General features: G+C 40.8%; 1 protein-coding gene across 1 annotated transcript in view; it reads left to right on the plus strand.

Moving 5' to 3' along the window:
• LOC126188824 (radial spoke head protein 6 homolog A) overlaps positions 1 to 15,586 on the plus strand; it is a 254,633-nt gene that overhangs the window by 136,877 nt on the left and 102,170 nt on the right. Inside the window, exon 5 of the mRNA XM_049930436.1 lies at positions 288 to 548. Coding sequence (XP_049786393.1) covers positions 288 to 548 — 261 coding nt within the window. The remainder of the gene's footprint in view (positions 1 to 287; positions 549 to 15,586) is intronic.

Consider the following 15,586-nt stretch of genomic DNA (forward strand, 5'->3'; position numbering starts at 1 on the left):
GGACGGAAATTCTGTAATTAATTTTTAATTTTGCCTTTTTCAAGTTCTATAACCACAGACTCCTTGCAACTCTTGTACTCTACCTTAGTCCCCGCCCAAGGATCACTTTACATTCCCTGGCATCAACATAGTTCTTGTTTATTCTCTCATCCTTGTTGTTCATCAAGAAGTATTATATTTTTCTTCAATTCTTGTACTGACATAACTGTGCCATGGGTCTGTCCTTAAACATGAGACAGAACAATGATTAATTTGTTGCCCATTACAAATACTTATTGAATTTTTAGGAACAAGAGAGACTGGAAGAAGAACGAAGAGCAGCACTGGAAGAAGCTGAGGCAGAGGCAGAACAAGAAGCTAAGCCTGAGGAGATTGTTCCTAAAGCAGAGCTAGGAGAAGAAGGTGAAGAAGGTGAAGAAGAAGGTGAAGAGGAGGAAGAAAAAATTAAACTCAAACCTGCACCAAAGATACCACGACCACCTAAATCCATGTATAAGAAGCCACCTGATGTGCCACCAGAAAAAATAGGTGAAGGCACAAATCAAAAGGTAATCAGTATTTTTATTTATTTCAGTAGTGTTGAAGAGTTACAGATTATCTGAGTGGATCACAGCTGTCCAGCCACATGAAGTCATAGAAGTTGTCCAATACTTTACCTAGTGTATGGGGGTATGCCAATTATTATCCGCAAAGTAGTTATAAAAGTTTATTGTAAGCAAATAGGAAACTATCAAGAACATCATTTTTGACGTAGTCTCCTTGCATTTCAACACACTTGGTCCATTGTTGTACAAGCTTCCTGATGCCCTCATAAAAGGTTTTCAGTTGAGCTGTGAGCCAGGAATGCACCGCTTCTTTCACTGCTTTGTCTGAGGCAAATTGACGGCCCCCTAATGCCTGTTTGAGTGGACCAAACAAGTGATAGTCAGAAGGGGCAAGATCAGGACTATATGGAGGATGATCCAGTACTTCAAATTTGAGTTTCTGGGGTGTTTCAGAAGTGTGGACAGCAGTATGCAGATGGGCATTTTCGTGCAACAATACGCCTTTTGACAGCACAGTAATGCACAGTTTATTGTCGTGCTCCTTTCCCCATAATGTTCCATTACTGGACCTGGTGCATCCCAAAAACCGTAAACAACAGTTTTCCTGCAGACAGTTGGGTCTTGAAGTTTTTCTTGCATGGCAAATTTGAATGTTTCCATTCCATACTCTGCCATTTACTCTCCAGCTCGTAGTGACAGATCCATGTTTCATCACCAGTAATGAGCCTGTCTAAGAAGTTGTCACCTTCATTATAATAGTGATCCAAATGTTTTTTGCAGATGTCCAAGCGCATTTGTTTATGCAGCTGTGTGAGTTGTTTTGGGACCCATCTTGCACAAACTTCATGAAACCCAAGTCTGTGTGAATGATTTCGTAGGCAGAACCATTACTAATCTGCAGACAATGTGCCACTTCATCAATAGTTAATCGTCTAAGAGAATCATTTCATGTGAACACTCAATGGTTTCTTCATTTGTGGTGGTAAATGATTGTCCAGCTCCTTCATTGTGCGTAACACTTGTGCGAACATTTTGGAATTTTTCAATCCATTAATAGACACTCTGTTGTGGCAAAGCACTGTTCCCATACTGTACCAAAAGTCTTTGATGAAATTCAGCCCCTGATATGCGTTCTGACCACAAAAAACGAATCACTGAACATTGCTCTTCTTTGGCGCAGATAGACAGTGGAGCAGCCATGATTAACAGCACAGGAGCAATAACGAAACTAACCTAGCAGCTTGAAAATTGCAACGATATAACAAATAAACAAAGCATGTGTCATCAATGTAAAATGACAGTACTACCAAAATAATCAAAAATATAACTTGTGGCTGCTAAACGTTTGGACGAGCACAAGGGAAATTGTAGAAGAGGAGAAACGGAACGATGAGCTGTTGCGAGGCATGCTTTCAAGCCAGGGCACCACAATATTCATTTCGAGGCGACGCAAGTACTAGTGGCCACAAGCGGATATTACGAAAGGCTCTACAGGGAGGCAATCAAAATCGCTAAACACCCTAATAATTTCAATCTAAAGGAGGATGGCATGAAATTAAACGGTTTATGGATGCCGGTGGTAAAGAAGATGTGTACCACCCGTCCACTACTGGGTGATGGCAACGTTGATCGGTGGCGACGGACAGCGGCCAATTGCACTGACGTTTTCAAAACACGTGACGTTACATTAGTCTGTAGTGAGCCAGTGGGTGTGTTGGACCTTCCATCGAGCTATGGACCCCCTTGAAGATGTCTCCCGCAGTCGGAGACAAAATGTCGGGAATTGACACTGAATTCATCAACCGACCACGGCATAACAGCCCGGATAATTATAATGGACATGATATATCCCATATTGTTTTTATTTTATTGCTGGCTGTATTTATCTTCTTCTCATAATGCAGGTGTTTAGATTTATGGATAACCTTCTGCAATATTTTGCAGTAATTTTTGTAATGAGCCATAATGCTAGTATCAAAGGTGTCCCTACATATCAGTAAAATTTCCTTTTTGTCTCACATGATATCTTTACCCCTGGTGTGATCCATGGTTTCTTATTAGACTTCTGCTTAATTTGAGTTACCTTCAGGGGAGAACAATTTTCAAATAAGGTGCTAACTTTATTAATGTATGTTTTGTATTTTCCATTTGTGTCTTGGATGCTGTAAACATCATCCAGTTAATTTCTTTGAGCAATCTCCTAAATTTCTCAGTTTTTGACTGTTTTATTGGCCTTCTGTACTCAGTTCTGATAGATGTTTTACCCTGACAATTTTCAAAATTTAATGTTAGGTGTTGCATGCCATGGTCAAGTATCCCATCTACTACTGGTTTTGCAATGTGGCTTAGTTGCCTAGAATTGTCTACAAAGGTATTATCAATGGCAGTCTTAGAACATTTGTATACCCTAGTTGGGAAATTTACAGTAGAAATTAAATTGAATGACAATGTAACTGGATTCAGTAACTGTTCACTGACAGTGTTTTTCAGGACATCTATATTAAAATCACCAGCAACCACTAGTTCTTTGTTTTTTTTTTATTTTTTATTTTTTTATTTTTTTTTATTTTTAGATGAGATAATAAATCTTCGAGACTGTTTATACACAGGTTGAAGTTTCCTGAAGGTGCTCTGTATATGGCTACTATTATAAAGGACCTATTATGAAATTCTATCTCTGTTGCACATGCTTCTAAGTGCTGCTCTAAGCAAACTTTATTAATCTCAATATTCTTAAATTTGAAACTCTTTTTAACAAATGTGGCAACTCCTCCTTTCCCAATATTTTGTCTACAGAAGTAAGAGGCTAACTTAAATTCTGTAAGGTTTAACATGTCTATAACAGTGGTCACATGATGTTCAGAGAGGCAGATTATATCAACTGGGTTCGATGACTCTAATTCATCAATTCACATAAGTAGTTCATTAACTTTACTTCTAAGCCCTCGAATATTTTGATGCACTAAAGATAGTTGGCATTTCACATTTACCGAGATGAAATCGGTTGGAAATAAAATTTCTGCTGATTGCTGTAATGTTTTAACCAACAGCTGTGTTTGCTGATCGAATGTGCCAGGATTATGCTTTTTTTTATTTCTTTCTCAAACTGAAGGTTCGTTTCAATCTTTACTTCTCTCCTAACTTGACTTCATTCTGTCCTACCTATCCTAAAAAAGGTGCTGCTCCAACACCTATGACTACTTGTATATTACCACTCATGGCAGACCCCGCACCCGACCCAAGTAGCCTTTTCAACTCCAAATTAACTCTCCCAACAGAAGAGTTTAAATGAGGTCGGTCATGGCATCTCAGAACAGACACAAACTCAACACTGCTATGTCACAGTGCTGATGCAATCTTTGCCAGGTCACACTCTATACTGTGCCCAGGGTATCTGTGAATATATTGCCTGGCCCACCCACAATAACCATGGTGTCTTCCTTGGTAAAATCTTTACAGAGTGAACCTAAATCCTCTGTCACCTGACCCAGACCAGCACTAGGTTTAAAAAAAATTTGTGACCTGGTATTCTGATCCTAACTTGTCCTACACCTCCTACACCTCTGGCATGTGAACTACCTAACAACAAAACTTTCTTTCTCTTTGCTGCCTTCCCTATTTTCTTATTCAATTTTCTAGTGAAAGTTTGTTGTGCCCTCTCTACACCTACCTTTGTCTGAGGCTCATCAATTTTTAACTGAAGCAACAGGTCAAACTTATTCTTCACATTCACCACAAACTTCTAGGTCTTTTCCTCCTGTTACCTGTTGCCACTTCCCACCTATCTTTACCCTTCTCCCTCCTTAACCTGTTCAGATCTTCCCTAGCCTGCTCTAACTGTGCCTGAAAGGCAGCAATTTCCCCCTCCTGTTCCGCTATTTTCCTATCTCTACTGCATACAGAGCCACTGATGAGTCTGATCCACTTCCCCATTTCCCATGTCACTACAATCACCCCAAAGGAAAAAACTACTGCAGCCATCACACCAAGCCCCAGAGCTAACAATTCTATGGCACGTCAGGCACTTTTCACTCATGGTAAAAATCTTACTTTAGTGAGAATAAGTCAAATTAAATTGAAAGGCAGGTTAAAACTGTGTGCTGGACCGAGACTCGAACTTGGTACCTTTGCCTTTCGTGGGCAAGTGTTCTACCAACCGAGCTACCCAAGCACAACTCATGCCCCTTCCTCACAGCTTCACTTCTGCCAGTACCTCATCTCCTACCTTCCAAACTTTACTTTAAATTACTGAAAAACAAGAAACCACATTTACAAAATATTATGTCTAGTCTCAATTGTATGTAAACAAAGCTACTACCGTATGTGCAAAGTTTCCAGATACCGGAACTTAAAATTTACGCTATGTTTCACAAAATAAGAGTTAAACAACAAAGGGATATGCTTTTCTTAACTTGCTGGAATGGAACAGAGCAATTAAATGAGATTCTATAAGTTTTACTGTGCTAAAATGTATGCAAGAATACAATCGTAACCCTACTTTATATTCCTTTCACATTTTCTGGAATAATAAGCAAAGAGAAGTGATACCTTTAATTGTAAGCTTGCAAAACACACTAACACACGTATTAAACTAGTTTCCTGAACTAAACTGAGTTTTATTACAGTCTAAATCACTTATCTGTACAGCAGCACAAAACTCACGTGTCTCGCCTGCTGCAGGGCTACCAACTCACTACATTGGAATCCCAACAAGGAAGGACAGCAAGTAGCATGGGCACACCACCAAGTTAATTTGCCACACACCATGATTGAGGTTCTGACTCAACACAGTGACCTCATGGATAAGGGAGCATAACATCGTTCTGTTGACCATGTACACTGAAGTAATAACGCAGAAGTTGTACATGAGAGTGGCTTTTTCCACACAGTAGCCAAACTAAATACGCCTGAAGGGAAGAACTGGAAAGTGATATTGTGGTACAGAGCACTGACAGATTCAGAAAACTAGGGCACAATCATTAATTTTTGCTGCACGATAATGTCATTGGCATAGATCGACCAGCACAAATACTCTTGTCTTCCAAAGCTCATTTCTTAGTTTGCAGCTAACCAGTCCCAATGTGGGACTTCATCCACAGTCTGTCTAGATGAGTTCAGTCTATGATGCAGCCATCGGCCTGGACTGAAGGACTCAGCTGCCGTGGGCTTCTGCCATCTTCTTCACCTCCACCGATGAGAAGACTCGGGTGCCTCCTACCACCAGGTCCCATAGGCCTACCTGATGGTACAGTACCACGAGCCAAGGGGAGCGCAAATAGGTGCCCCACCCCCTCCCCCCCGCCCCGACCTGCATCTATGATCAGACAATGGCATCACCTGCCTCTCTTTTGTCGAGGAAACGCAACTTTTTGCGACTGAGACAACTTCATACACTGCTATTGGATGCCTTTCCTGGGTTGTCACGTATGATCTCTGCAAATGTGCCCTGGTAACCTGTTAGCCCTGCTGCTGGTAGCTGGGGCCACACAGGCAATGTCAGCAATGCATCCGATCAGCAACCTCCTGTGACATAGCTGCCAGCTGCATGTACAGCCCCATCACTGAGGTGGTCGAGGCTGCTAGGTGTGCAGGTGTCAACACGTACTGGCCTCCTCGTGTAAGCTTCATCTGATCACCTGGCTTCTCGTCACCTTAAAGAACATGACTATGTATTCTATTAACAATGTCCTACTAGTGCCTTGGGCATCCAACAGATCCTTGTGCCTGCATTCCACCCAATGTTATCCTGGCCCTGTATAAATTTTTGGTAGTCATTACTTTTAATGGTGTAGTGGGGCATGTCCCATCATAAAATATTGCTAATTGGGATCCGCAACAAATAGGACTAACAGGGGATACTGAATGTATTTTTCTGTTAAAGATGCTTAATCTTGCCTTTTTTAACTGTAAGTAAATTGGAGCACATTTTTCATTCCCTGCCTGTTTTCCTAGTAGTATATTTCTTAAATTTTATATCTGTTTTTCTATTTGAGGGGTTTAATATTGCATTTTGTAACTTTAAGTGAATATTCAGGCAGTCTGTAGTGCAGTAGTTGCTCGTTTGTTTTGAAGACAAGCGACCATTCCTTTCAGCCTAGTAAGTCCCTCAGTCAGGCACCAGATGTCACATGTTACACATTTCCAGAATGGCAAGTTTCCTGTATTTTTCTAATAGTATATTTCTCAAAATTTTTGTACATTTTTCTGTTTATGAGGTTTAATCCTCCATTTTTTTAACTGTACATATAAATTCAAAAAGTTTGGAGCACAGTTTTCATTTCTTCTTAACAGCCAGCTGCACCACTTATTAAAGCATAAGAGTCCATTGGTGACAAGTCAAGAGGGTTGCCAGTTGCATATCTAGGTATCTGTCTGCTTTTATAGTTTACTTATTCAATTAGTTATACTAGGACGGGGAGGGTGTGTGCATGCTACGTGCTGATGCAGGAACAGCTGGCCCCAGTTCGCAAGTAGCTGAATGCACTTATGGCTACAATTTTCCATCTCCAGGCCACTACCTTGGGGTGTAATGGTGATGTAATATTTCACTCATTGTGTGGGGTCATCAGGTGTTGCTTGTCTTACCAACTGGCTCACCAACTAATGTACACCGTGTGGTGGACTGCTGCCATAGCAGGATGAGTGGCAGGCGATAACATATTTCTGTTGCATGAGGCAGAAGGCCATTGTGGAGACTGCCCCTCTGGCCTTGACTATTCACCCTGCGTGTGGTCATTCTTTCAACAAGGTCCGATCAGGCAAAGGTGGGCAGGGTTTTGCTAATTATTGGGAGCTCCATTGTTAGGCTCATTGTGGAGCCCCTTAGGGAGACAGCTTTTAAACCTGGAAAGGAAGCTAATGTGTACTCGATATGTCTGCCGAGGTGCCTCACCTGAGATGTGGAGGAGACTTTGCCTGCGGCTATCGAGCATGTGGGGTGCAGCCGTGTGCTAGTTGTGGCTCACTTCAGCAACAATGACACCTGTCGCATTTGTTCTGGGATCATCATCTATTTGTGCAGGTGGCAGGTGAAAGTGGTGAAGACTGCTGGTTTTGTGCTTGTGGCTCAAGCAGATCTCACAATTTGGAGCATTGTTCCCAGAGTTGATAAGGGTCCTTTGCTTCGGAACCAAGTGGAGTGTCTCAAGCAAAGCTTCATTGACTCTGTGACAGTCGTGACAGCAGATTTCTGTCCTGCATTATCAAGTGGGGAATTGTAGGACTCCCCTTGATAGGTCAGGGATGCATTACACAAAGGAAGCAGCTACTCAGGTAGCAGAGTACTTTTGTAGTGCACATGAGAATTTTTTAGGCTAGGAAGTTGTTTGAGGTACTCTGATGAACACTCACCAGGTTGAAATCAGACCACGTTCAGAGTAAATAGTCTTTGACTATCAAAGTCTTATCAGGAGATTATTGAAGTATTCACAGCAGTTTCCAAATTTACTGCCCTCTGGAAAGTTTTGGGATCAGATTCTTCTTGGATTTAAGTGTCAGGAAGTCGTTTCTGAAAGTATTTGTATGGAGTGTAGCCATGTATGGAGGTGAAACATCGACGATAAATAGTTTGGACAAGAAGAGAATAGAAGCTTTCAAAATGTGGTGCTACAGAAGAATGCTGAAGATTACATGGGTAGATCATATAACTAAGGAGGAGGTATTGAATAGGATTGGAGAGAAGAGAAGTTTGTGGCACAACTTGACTAGAAGAAGGGATCATTTGGTAGGACATGTTTTAAGGCATCAAGGGATCACCAATTTAGTATTGGAGGGCAGCGTGGAGGGTAAAAATCGTAGAGGGAGACCAAGAGATGAATACACTAAGCAGATTCAGAAGGATGTAGGTTGCAGTAGGTACTGGGAGATGAAGAAGCTTGCACAGGATAGAGTAGCATGGAGAGCTGCATCAAACCAGTCTCAGGACTGAAGACCACAACAACAGTAACCATTGTTCTTGGGTCTGAGAGATGGCTGAAACCTGAAGTAGAAACCAATGAGATATTTAGAAAGTCATAGAATATGTGTGAGAAAGACACATTATATGCCATAGGAGGGGAGTGCTCATTGCAGTTGATAAAAATATTGTTTCTATTGAGGTCAAAATTGAGTGTGACAGTAAAGTTATATGGTTACATATAATAGGTCTGTGTAAAATTGTGTCAGTTGCTGGTGGCCACCCCATTCCACTATGACAGTTTTAGAGTCATTCAAAGAAAGTATATGGTTAGCATTGTGGAAATAATCAGATCATGCTATTCTAGTTGCAGGGAACTTCATTCTACCAAACACAGACTGAGACGTCTGTGGATTGATGATATGGGCTACAGACAGACAGTCTTCCTAAGTAATTTTGAACCATTTTCTGAAAACTGTCAAGAGCAGCTAGTTTGACAGCCCACATGCACTGAGAATATCTTAGGTCATGTAGCTAGAAACAGGCCTGGCTTTATCTGCAGTGTCAGTATAGAGACAGGGATTAGTGAACATGATGTCATTATGGTGACTATGGTTACTAAAAGTTAATAAATCAGTCAAAAGGGATAGAAGAGTGTTTCTGCTAGAAAGAGCAGATAAGCAGTTGTTAGCATCTCACTTAGTCATTGACCTGACATCATTAGGTTCTGGTGTGATGGGTGTAGAGGAATTACTGGCAAAATTTATATGGACTGTAAATCATGCTCTGGAGAAGTATGCACCCGGTAAGTGGATTGATGACAGAAAAGACCCACCATAGTTTAACAGCCAAATTCAGAAAACACTGAGTAAGCAAAGGCTGTTACTCTTGTTGTTCAAAAGAGAAAATGCAGATGACAACAGCTAAAGGTTGGTAGAGAGTTGTACATCTGTAATAATATCTATGTGCAGACCATATAACTACCACCATCATACCTTTGCAAAAGATATCGCTAAGAACCCAAGAAAATTGCTAAGTGGGTCTAGGGCTTCTATCCAGACACTAGTTATGGCAGTAGAAGATAGCAAAAGGAAATCCAGAGTTTTAAATTTAACATTTAATAAATCGTTCTTGCAGGAGAATTGTACAAACATACCATCATTTGACTGTTGCATAGACTCCCATAAGGACAACATAGTAATAGATATCTGTGGCACAGGGATACAACTGAAAGCATTGAAAACAAATAAGTTGCCAGGTCTGGATGGTATCCCAATTCACTTTAGAAAGAGTACTCTACAGTATTGGCCCCTTACTTACACCCAAACCTCCAGATGTCAGACACTCAGATTAGTTCCAAATGTTGTATGTTGATAGAATATGAACCAAAACATTTATTTACTTTTTGCTGTGTACTGTGGTCCAGCAGAATATTCATAAATGGTAATTAAAAGTAACACCAGAACTACAGAGCACAGGAAAGGCATATCTGTGAATAAATGTGTTGAAGATATTGCGTGGGTGAGAGGATAGAGTGTGAGGACATCATACTAAGGTCCTGCAATCAAATCCCACTGATGACTTCTTTTTTATAAGGGAGAACATTTTCCTGTCATTTAAAAGATTTTTCAGAGTTTGTAGCAATATTATTTTGGCAGTCTTATTTTGCTACGTTAGTTGAAAGTAGCAAACCTATAGAGTATATTTATATAGACATAGTGTTCTGTCACACATGTCCGACAGAACACCACATCTTTCTATACAGATGTACTCTATAGGTTTACTATTTTCAACCAATGAAGCTAAAGCAGAGTGCCAAAAAAACATTGCTACAAACTCCGAAAAGTTCTATTACATGCAGGAAAATGTTCTCCCATATAACAGATTCAAACATAAACAGTTAAAAAAAATTGTTATCATGGGGATTTGATTGCAGAACCTTTATTGTGATAACCTCACGCTCTACCAATTCACCCATGTGAGATCTTCAATGCATCTATTCAAAGATACACTTTTCCTGTGCTCTGTAGTTCTGGTATTACTTTTAATTACTGTTTACGTATATTCTACTGTACAACATCACACAGCATCAACTAAATTTTTATTTTGGTTGATACTCTATTGAAATACAAAGTTTGGTACCAGTCTGAGTGTCTGATATTTGGAGGTTTGGGTGTTAGCTTGCACTTATTGCAACTCTCTCGTCCAGTGCAAAGTCCCAAGTGACTCGAAAAAACCACAGTTGAGTCCTGTACATAAGAAAGGTAAAAAAACTGGACACAAAAAATTACACACCATTATCCTTAACATTGATTTTTTGCAGAATTTTTGAATGTATTTGTGGTGGCAGCACCATCCAATGCACGAAGGGCTGAACTACGGCACTGCCGACACAAGTAGGGGCAGCTGTACCGTTACACCGAATTTTGGCAACGGTGCGTGGCACACCGGACTGCACGGGGACAAAAGCAGGCAGACAGTGTGAGCTAGTTGACGCGACGCGACACGCGTCTCTCAGTTCTCCTGCCGCGGACCACGTGCGTCGAGTCAACGTGACTCCGCCGTAAATCCGTGCGCACAGTCGTAAATGCAGTCGCCATTCTGCAGTGTGCACCATACTGTTAAAGTGTCTTTCGCTCCTTCGCGGACGTTACAGCGCCTCTGGTCGCGCCAGGAGTAGAACGTTCAGTGACGCGGCCTTCCGTCTCGCTCGGTCCACGTGGTCACGCCATGCCTCGTCACTGGAGTGTATACCCTCCGGGATCGGTGATCGAGCCGTGCCACCAGTGCAACGCACCTGTATGGATGGAAATTAGCAACAAATGGTATTTGTCATTTATTGTAACGCTAGTAAGAATAAATGTGTCCTGTCCCGAAACTGCTTTAGTCGTTTTTTTGTCACCAAGCCTCTCCCTTGAGCATAGTGCGTGGGTGCAGCGATAAAGCCGATTCACTGCACATGAGTGACTGTAAGCGGAGATACCACACGTTCCCGCTTCATATTCTTATTTTGAATATAATAAATTTCCTTGACACAGAAAAACTTCTGTCCACAAATCACACAGTTTTAGAAACCATCGCTCATTTGAAACTCAGCTTACCCTTTTGTCTCATGATATATGGATGAAGGGCAACAGGCAGATTCCATATTTCTAGAATTCCAAGAAATATTTGGCTCTATGCCCATTGCAGGCTTTTAATGAAGGTACGAGCATATGGAATAAGTTTGCAGATATGTGAGTGGCTCAAAGACTTCTTAAGTAATAGAACCCAGTATGTTGTCCTTGAGGCAAGTGTTCACCAGAGACAACAGTATTTTCAGGAGTGTCCCAGGGAAATGTGATAGGCCCATTATTATTTTCTATATATATAATTGTTCTGGCAGACAGAGTGGGCAGCTGTCAGCTGTGGTATATCGGAAGGTGTCAAAGATGAGTGATTGCAGGGTGATAAAAGATGACATATAAAACTTCTAGTTGATGTACAAAAATGTAGTTTAATGTGAGAGAGAAGGCAAAACATACTCATAATGTTTGGATACAGCATTAGTAGTGTCCTGCTTGAAACAGTCACATTACTTAAATATCTTAGCATAATGTTGTAGAGCAAGAAGTATGTAGGGATTGTAATTGAGAAGGCGAAGGATCAACTTCTGGTTATTGAGAGAATTTTGGGAGGGTGTGGTTCATCTGTAAAGGAGGCAGCATGTTAGATTCTAGTGCAAACTATTATTGAATACTGCTTTAATAACTGGGATTCACATTAGGTCAGGTTAAAGGAAGACATTGAAGAAATTCAGAGGCACACCAGTAAATTTGCTACTGGTAGGTTGTAACAACACACAAGTTGAGGGAAGGCAACGTCCTTTTTAAGGAACACTACTGAGAAAATTTAGGGAACCAGCATCTGAAGGTGACTGGGACTACAAGGATAAGATACAAGTCATTAGGGAATATGTGGAGGAATATAGATAGTCATTTTCCCCTTGCTCTATTTGCAAGTGGGACAGGAAAGAAAATGACTAGTAATGGTACCTCTCCACCACACACCATGTGGTAGCTTTCAAGGTATTTGTGTAGGTGTAGATGTGCATATACAGAGAAGAGAAGTCTGAATGGTCAGAGGTTTTGTTGGCTCTGTGGGCAAGTGTGACAGAGGTGCAAAAGAAACTGAACTGCCAGATGCTTGAAGATATATGGTACACAGACTATACCAAGAAAGCCTACTTACAAAGTTTCAAGAACAAGCATTAAGTGGCAGATAAATGATTATGCTACAGCACCTTACATCTCACTCCTGTATAGATAGCAAGGATGGAAGTAGAATAATTAATGCTTGCACAGAGGCATTTAAAAACTCTTCCCGCACTCCATACGTGAGTAGAACAGAAGAAGCCCTAATAAATGGTACAATGTGAAGTACCCTCTGCCAAGCACTTCACAGGGGTTTGCAGACTTTGGATTTAGATGTGGAAGGGATTGTCAACATTTGTTGCCAGAGTACCATTTATTCTTAAAGCTCACTGCTCTTCGTCATATCTACTTTCACCAAATTCCCCTGTAACTGCAGTCCATTTTGTCTTTATGTTGTTGCCTGATGTGACTATTCTTTTCTCATAATGCATTTGTTTCAATGTCTAGAGTGCTCTCTTTGATACTCTCCAGTACTTCTTGTAATGAGGTACCATGTCAGTTCAGTCCCTCCTTCCTCTCCCCCCACACACACCACACATCTTTATTCTTTGAGTAAACCATAGTTTTTTTTATAGACTTTGGTCTAATGTGATTAATGTTTTGGGGAAAATGGTAGTCAAGTAAGGGAAGAACATTGTTTTTTCCTCACAGTCATAAACTTGTTTCCAATTAAGCATTTTCATAAAATGCTGCCAAGCCTGTTCGTGTGTTTTGTCTTAAAATCCAGACCATTTAAGAAGAACAGGCTTCATTTGTAAGTTAATAAGATCTCTATATATTTAACTCCTTCTTTGAGAAAGTGCACAGTTTTTAGGATTCTTTCCACATTGTTTGTTGTTGGTCACACTGTTCACCACAACAACTAATTGTTTGTGTCTCTCTTTCCATATGATGTGATTCAAGCCCTTATGACATCCATGATTACAAACATGGTATATTACTTAATTTTATGATCATTTGTTCCAGTGTCAAAGTTTATATAACTAATCAGTGTGTTGATGTTGCAAGCACACATATGCAATTGTTATTTAAGAATATGTATTGACATTATTGCCTTGTATTTAGATATATGATGTGATGTGTTGTACTGGATAGCTATAATTAAATTTCCACTATTTGAACCTGTGCAGATGGAAAACTATTTACTGTATGGGTACTCAGTAGGAATGATGTTCAGACCATGTGGTACAGGATTTCCATTGTTAGTAGTGTTAGTGTTAGGACTTGCATTAGGCACAGGTGCTGGTACAGCACTGTAACGTCGAAACAAAAGCACCAGTTTGCATTGCAGTTGTCGACAAATCAATTTGGGTCTGGATAAGATGAGCAGGGCTTTACTTGTAAGGTTGTTTTATCAAAACAACAGCAATAATTCTGTTGTTCTTCACAGTTGTTGATGAATTAAAGGAATATGAAGAGGTCCTCTTTCCACACTGGGGTTGAAGAACATAAGTCAGAAATTCAAATTGACTTGCGATTTAGCAGTACGTGGGCTGTCTCGCAGTAACATTATATGGTCCACCATTCAAAAGTGGTATGAACAATTGTGAAATGGTATCCATACAAACTTACAGACTGTTTTGAATGCAGATGCTCATCACAATGAGAAACATTTGTAACCTAGAATGTAAACACAGCACACAAATAACAAATGTTACCCTCACTTGCCAAAATTAAAATGTGTTTCTTTCAGTGGTTTATTCTTCTGTTTTCTGCACATCCTTACAAATGTTTCCACAAAGTTGCATTATCCTGTAATCACTTGATTTCCATAGGATCCCTCTCAAGTAGCAAAAGTTCAACTATAACCACTGCCTGACAAAAAAAGTTAAGCACCCAGAGGATATGGTCGGATGTCAGTGTAACTTTGAACACATATACAACATTGGCAGGTCTGTAAATTATTTGAGCTGCAATTCTCTGTGACAAGTAAAACAGTAGTATTAGTGTTCCTCATGCTTACATTGCCCAGGTAGGGCATATAAGGAATGTGAACAGCACTGGATGTTGAACGATCACCATAAAGGACATAGTGAAGCCACGTACTCATTAGAGGTAGGGTTATCAGCACCCTACAGAGTTTGAAAGAGGTCTCATTTCGGATCTCCATTTGGTCAGCTGATCAAATTGTGCAATATACAATCTGTTGGCTGTGACAGTGGTCTGATGTTGGAATGTGTGGGAACATTAGGGTAGGCATATTTGTTATTAAGGTCCTGGTCAACCGTGTCTGACCTACACACTAGAGGAATGCATATTGTGCACCACGCATGCCGTAAGCCCTTCATGTTGGCACCTGCTATCTGAGAACGAGTAATGAAGTCCGTGCAACATTCTGTGTCATTCTGCACCACCGGTTTGAGACTAGTGGCAGTCTAATGAGGGAATTAATGTGCTGTGTATAGGCTGCCATTAACAGCCCGACATGAATAGCTGCATTTGGATGGGGCCACGACGGGAAGCGTGTTCAGTGATCGATCACAGTTCTGCTCTACCCTAGTGACCATCAGCACATACAGTGGTGACCATGCAGTGGGCCTCATTCTTCCAATGATTTGGATGAGCACACCAGTGTAAATCTTGGTGTCAAGATGTGGGGAGCTATTGGGTATGACTTCAGGTCACAGATGGTTGTGATGAAGGGAACTCTGATGGCACAGTGGTGTGTCATGTATCCTCACGTGTTGCTCTCATGTGACAGTTTCGTGGTGCCATTTTTCAGTGGAACAGTGCCCATCCACACACAGTACATGTCTCTGCGACCTAGTTGCCTGATGTCGAGGTACTCCCATGACAAGCTATATCCCTGAATAAGACCGCACTAGAATATATGTGGGACCAGCTCAGATGTCGGTTATGAACCAGTACCAGTGTCCAGGATATCAAGGACCAGTTACAACAGTTGTGTGTCAGCTGGCCACATTTTGTAAATTCAAACTGATTTTGTAATCAGT

This window comes from Schistocerca cancellata, chromosome 5, assembly GCF_023864275.1.
Source record: "Schistocerca cancellata isolate TAMUIC-IGC-003103 chromosome 5, iqSchCanc2.1, whole genome shotgun sequence".
In the NCBI taxonomy this organism is placed as follows: domain Eukaryota; kingdom Metazoa; phylum Arthropoda; class Insecta; order Orthoptera; family Acrididae; genus Schistocerca; species Schistocerca cancellata.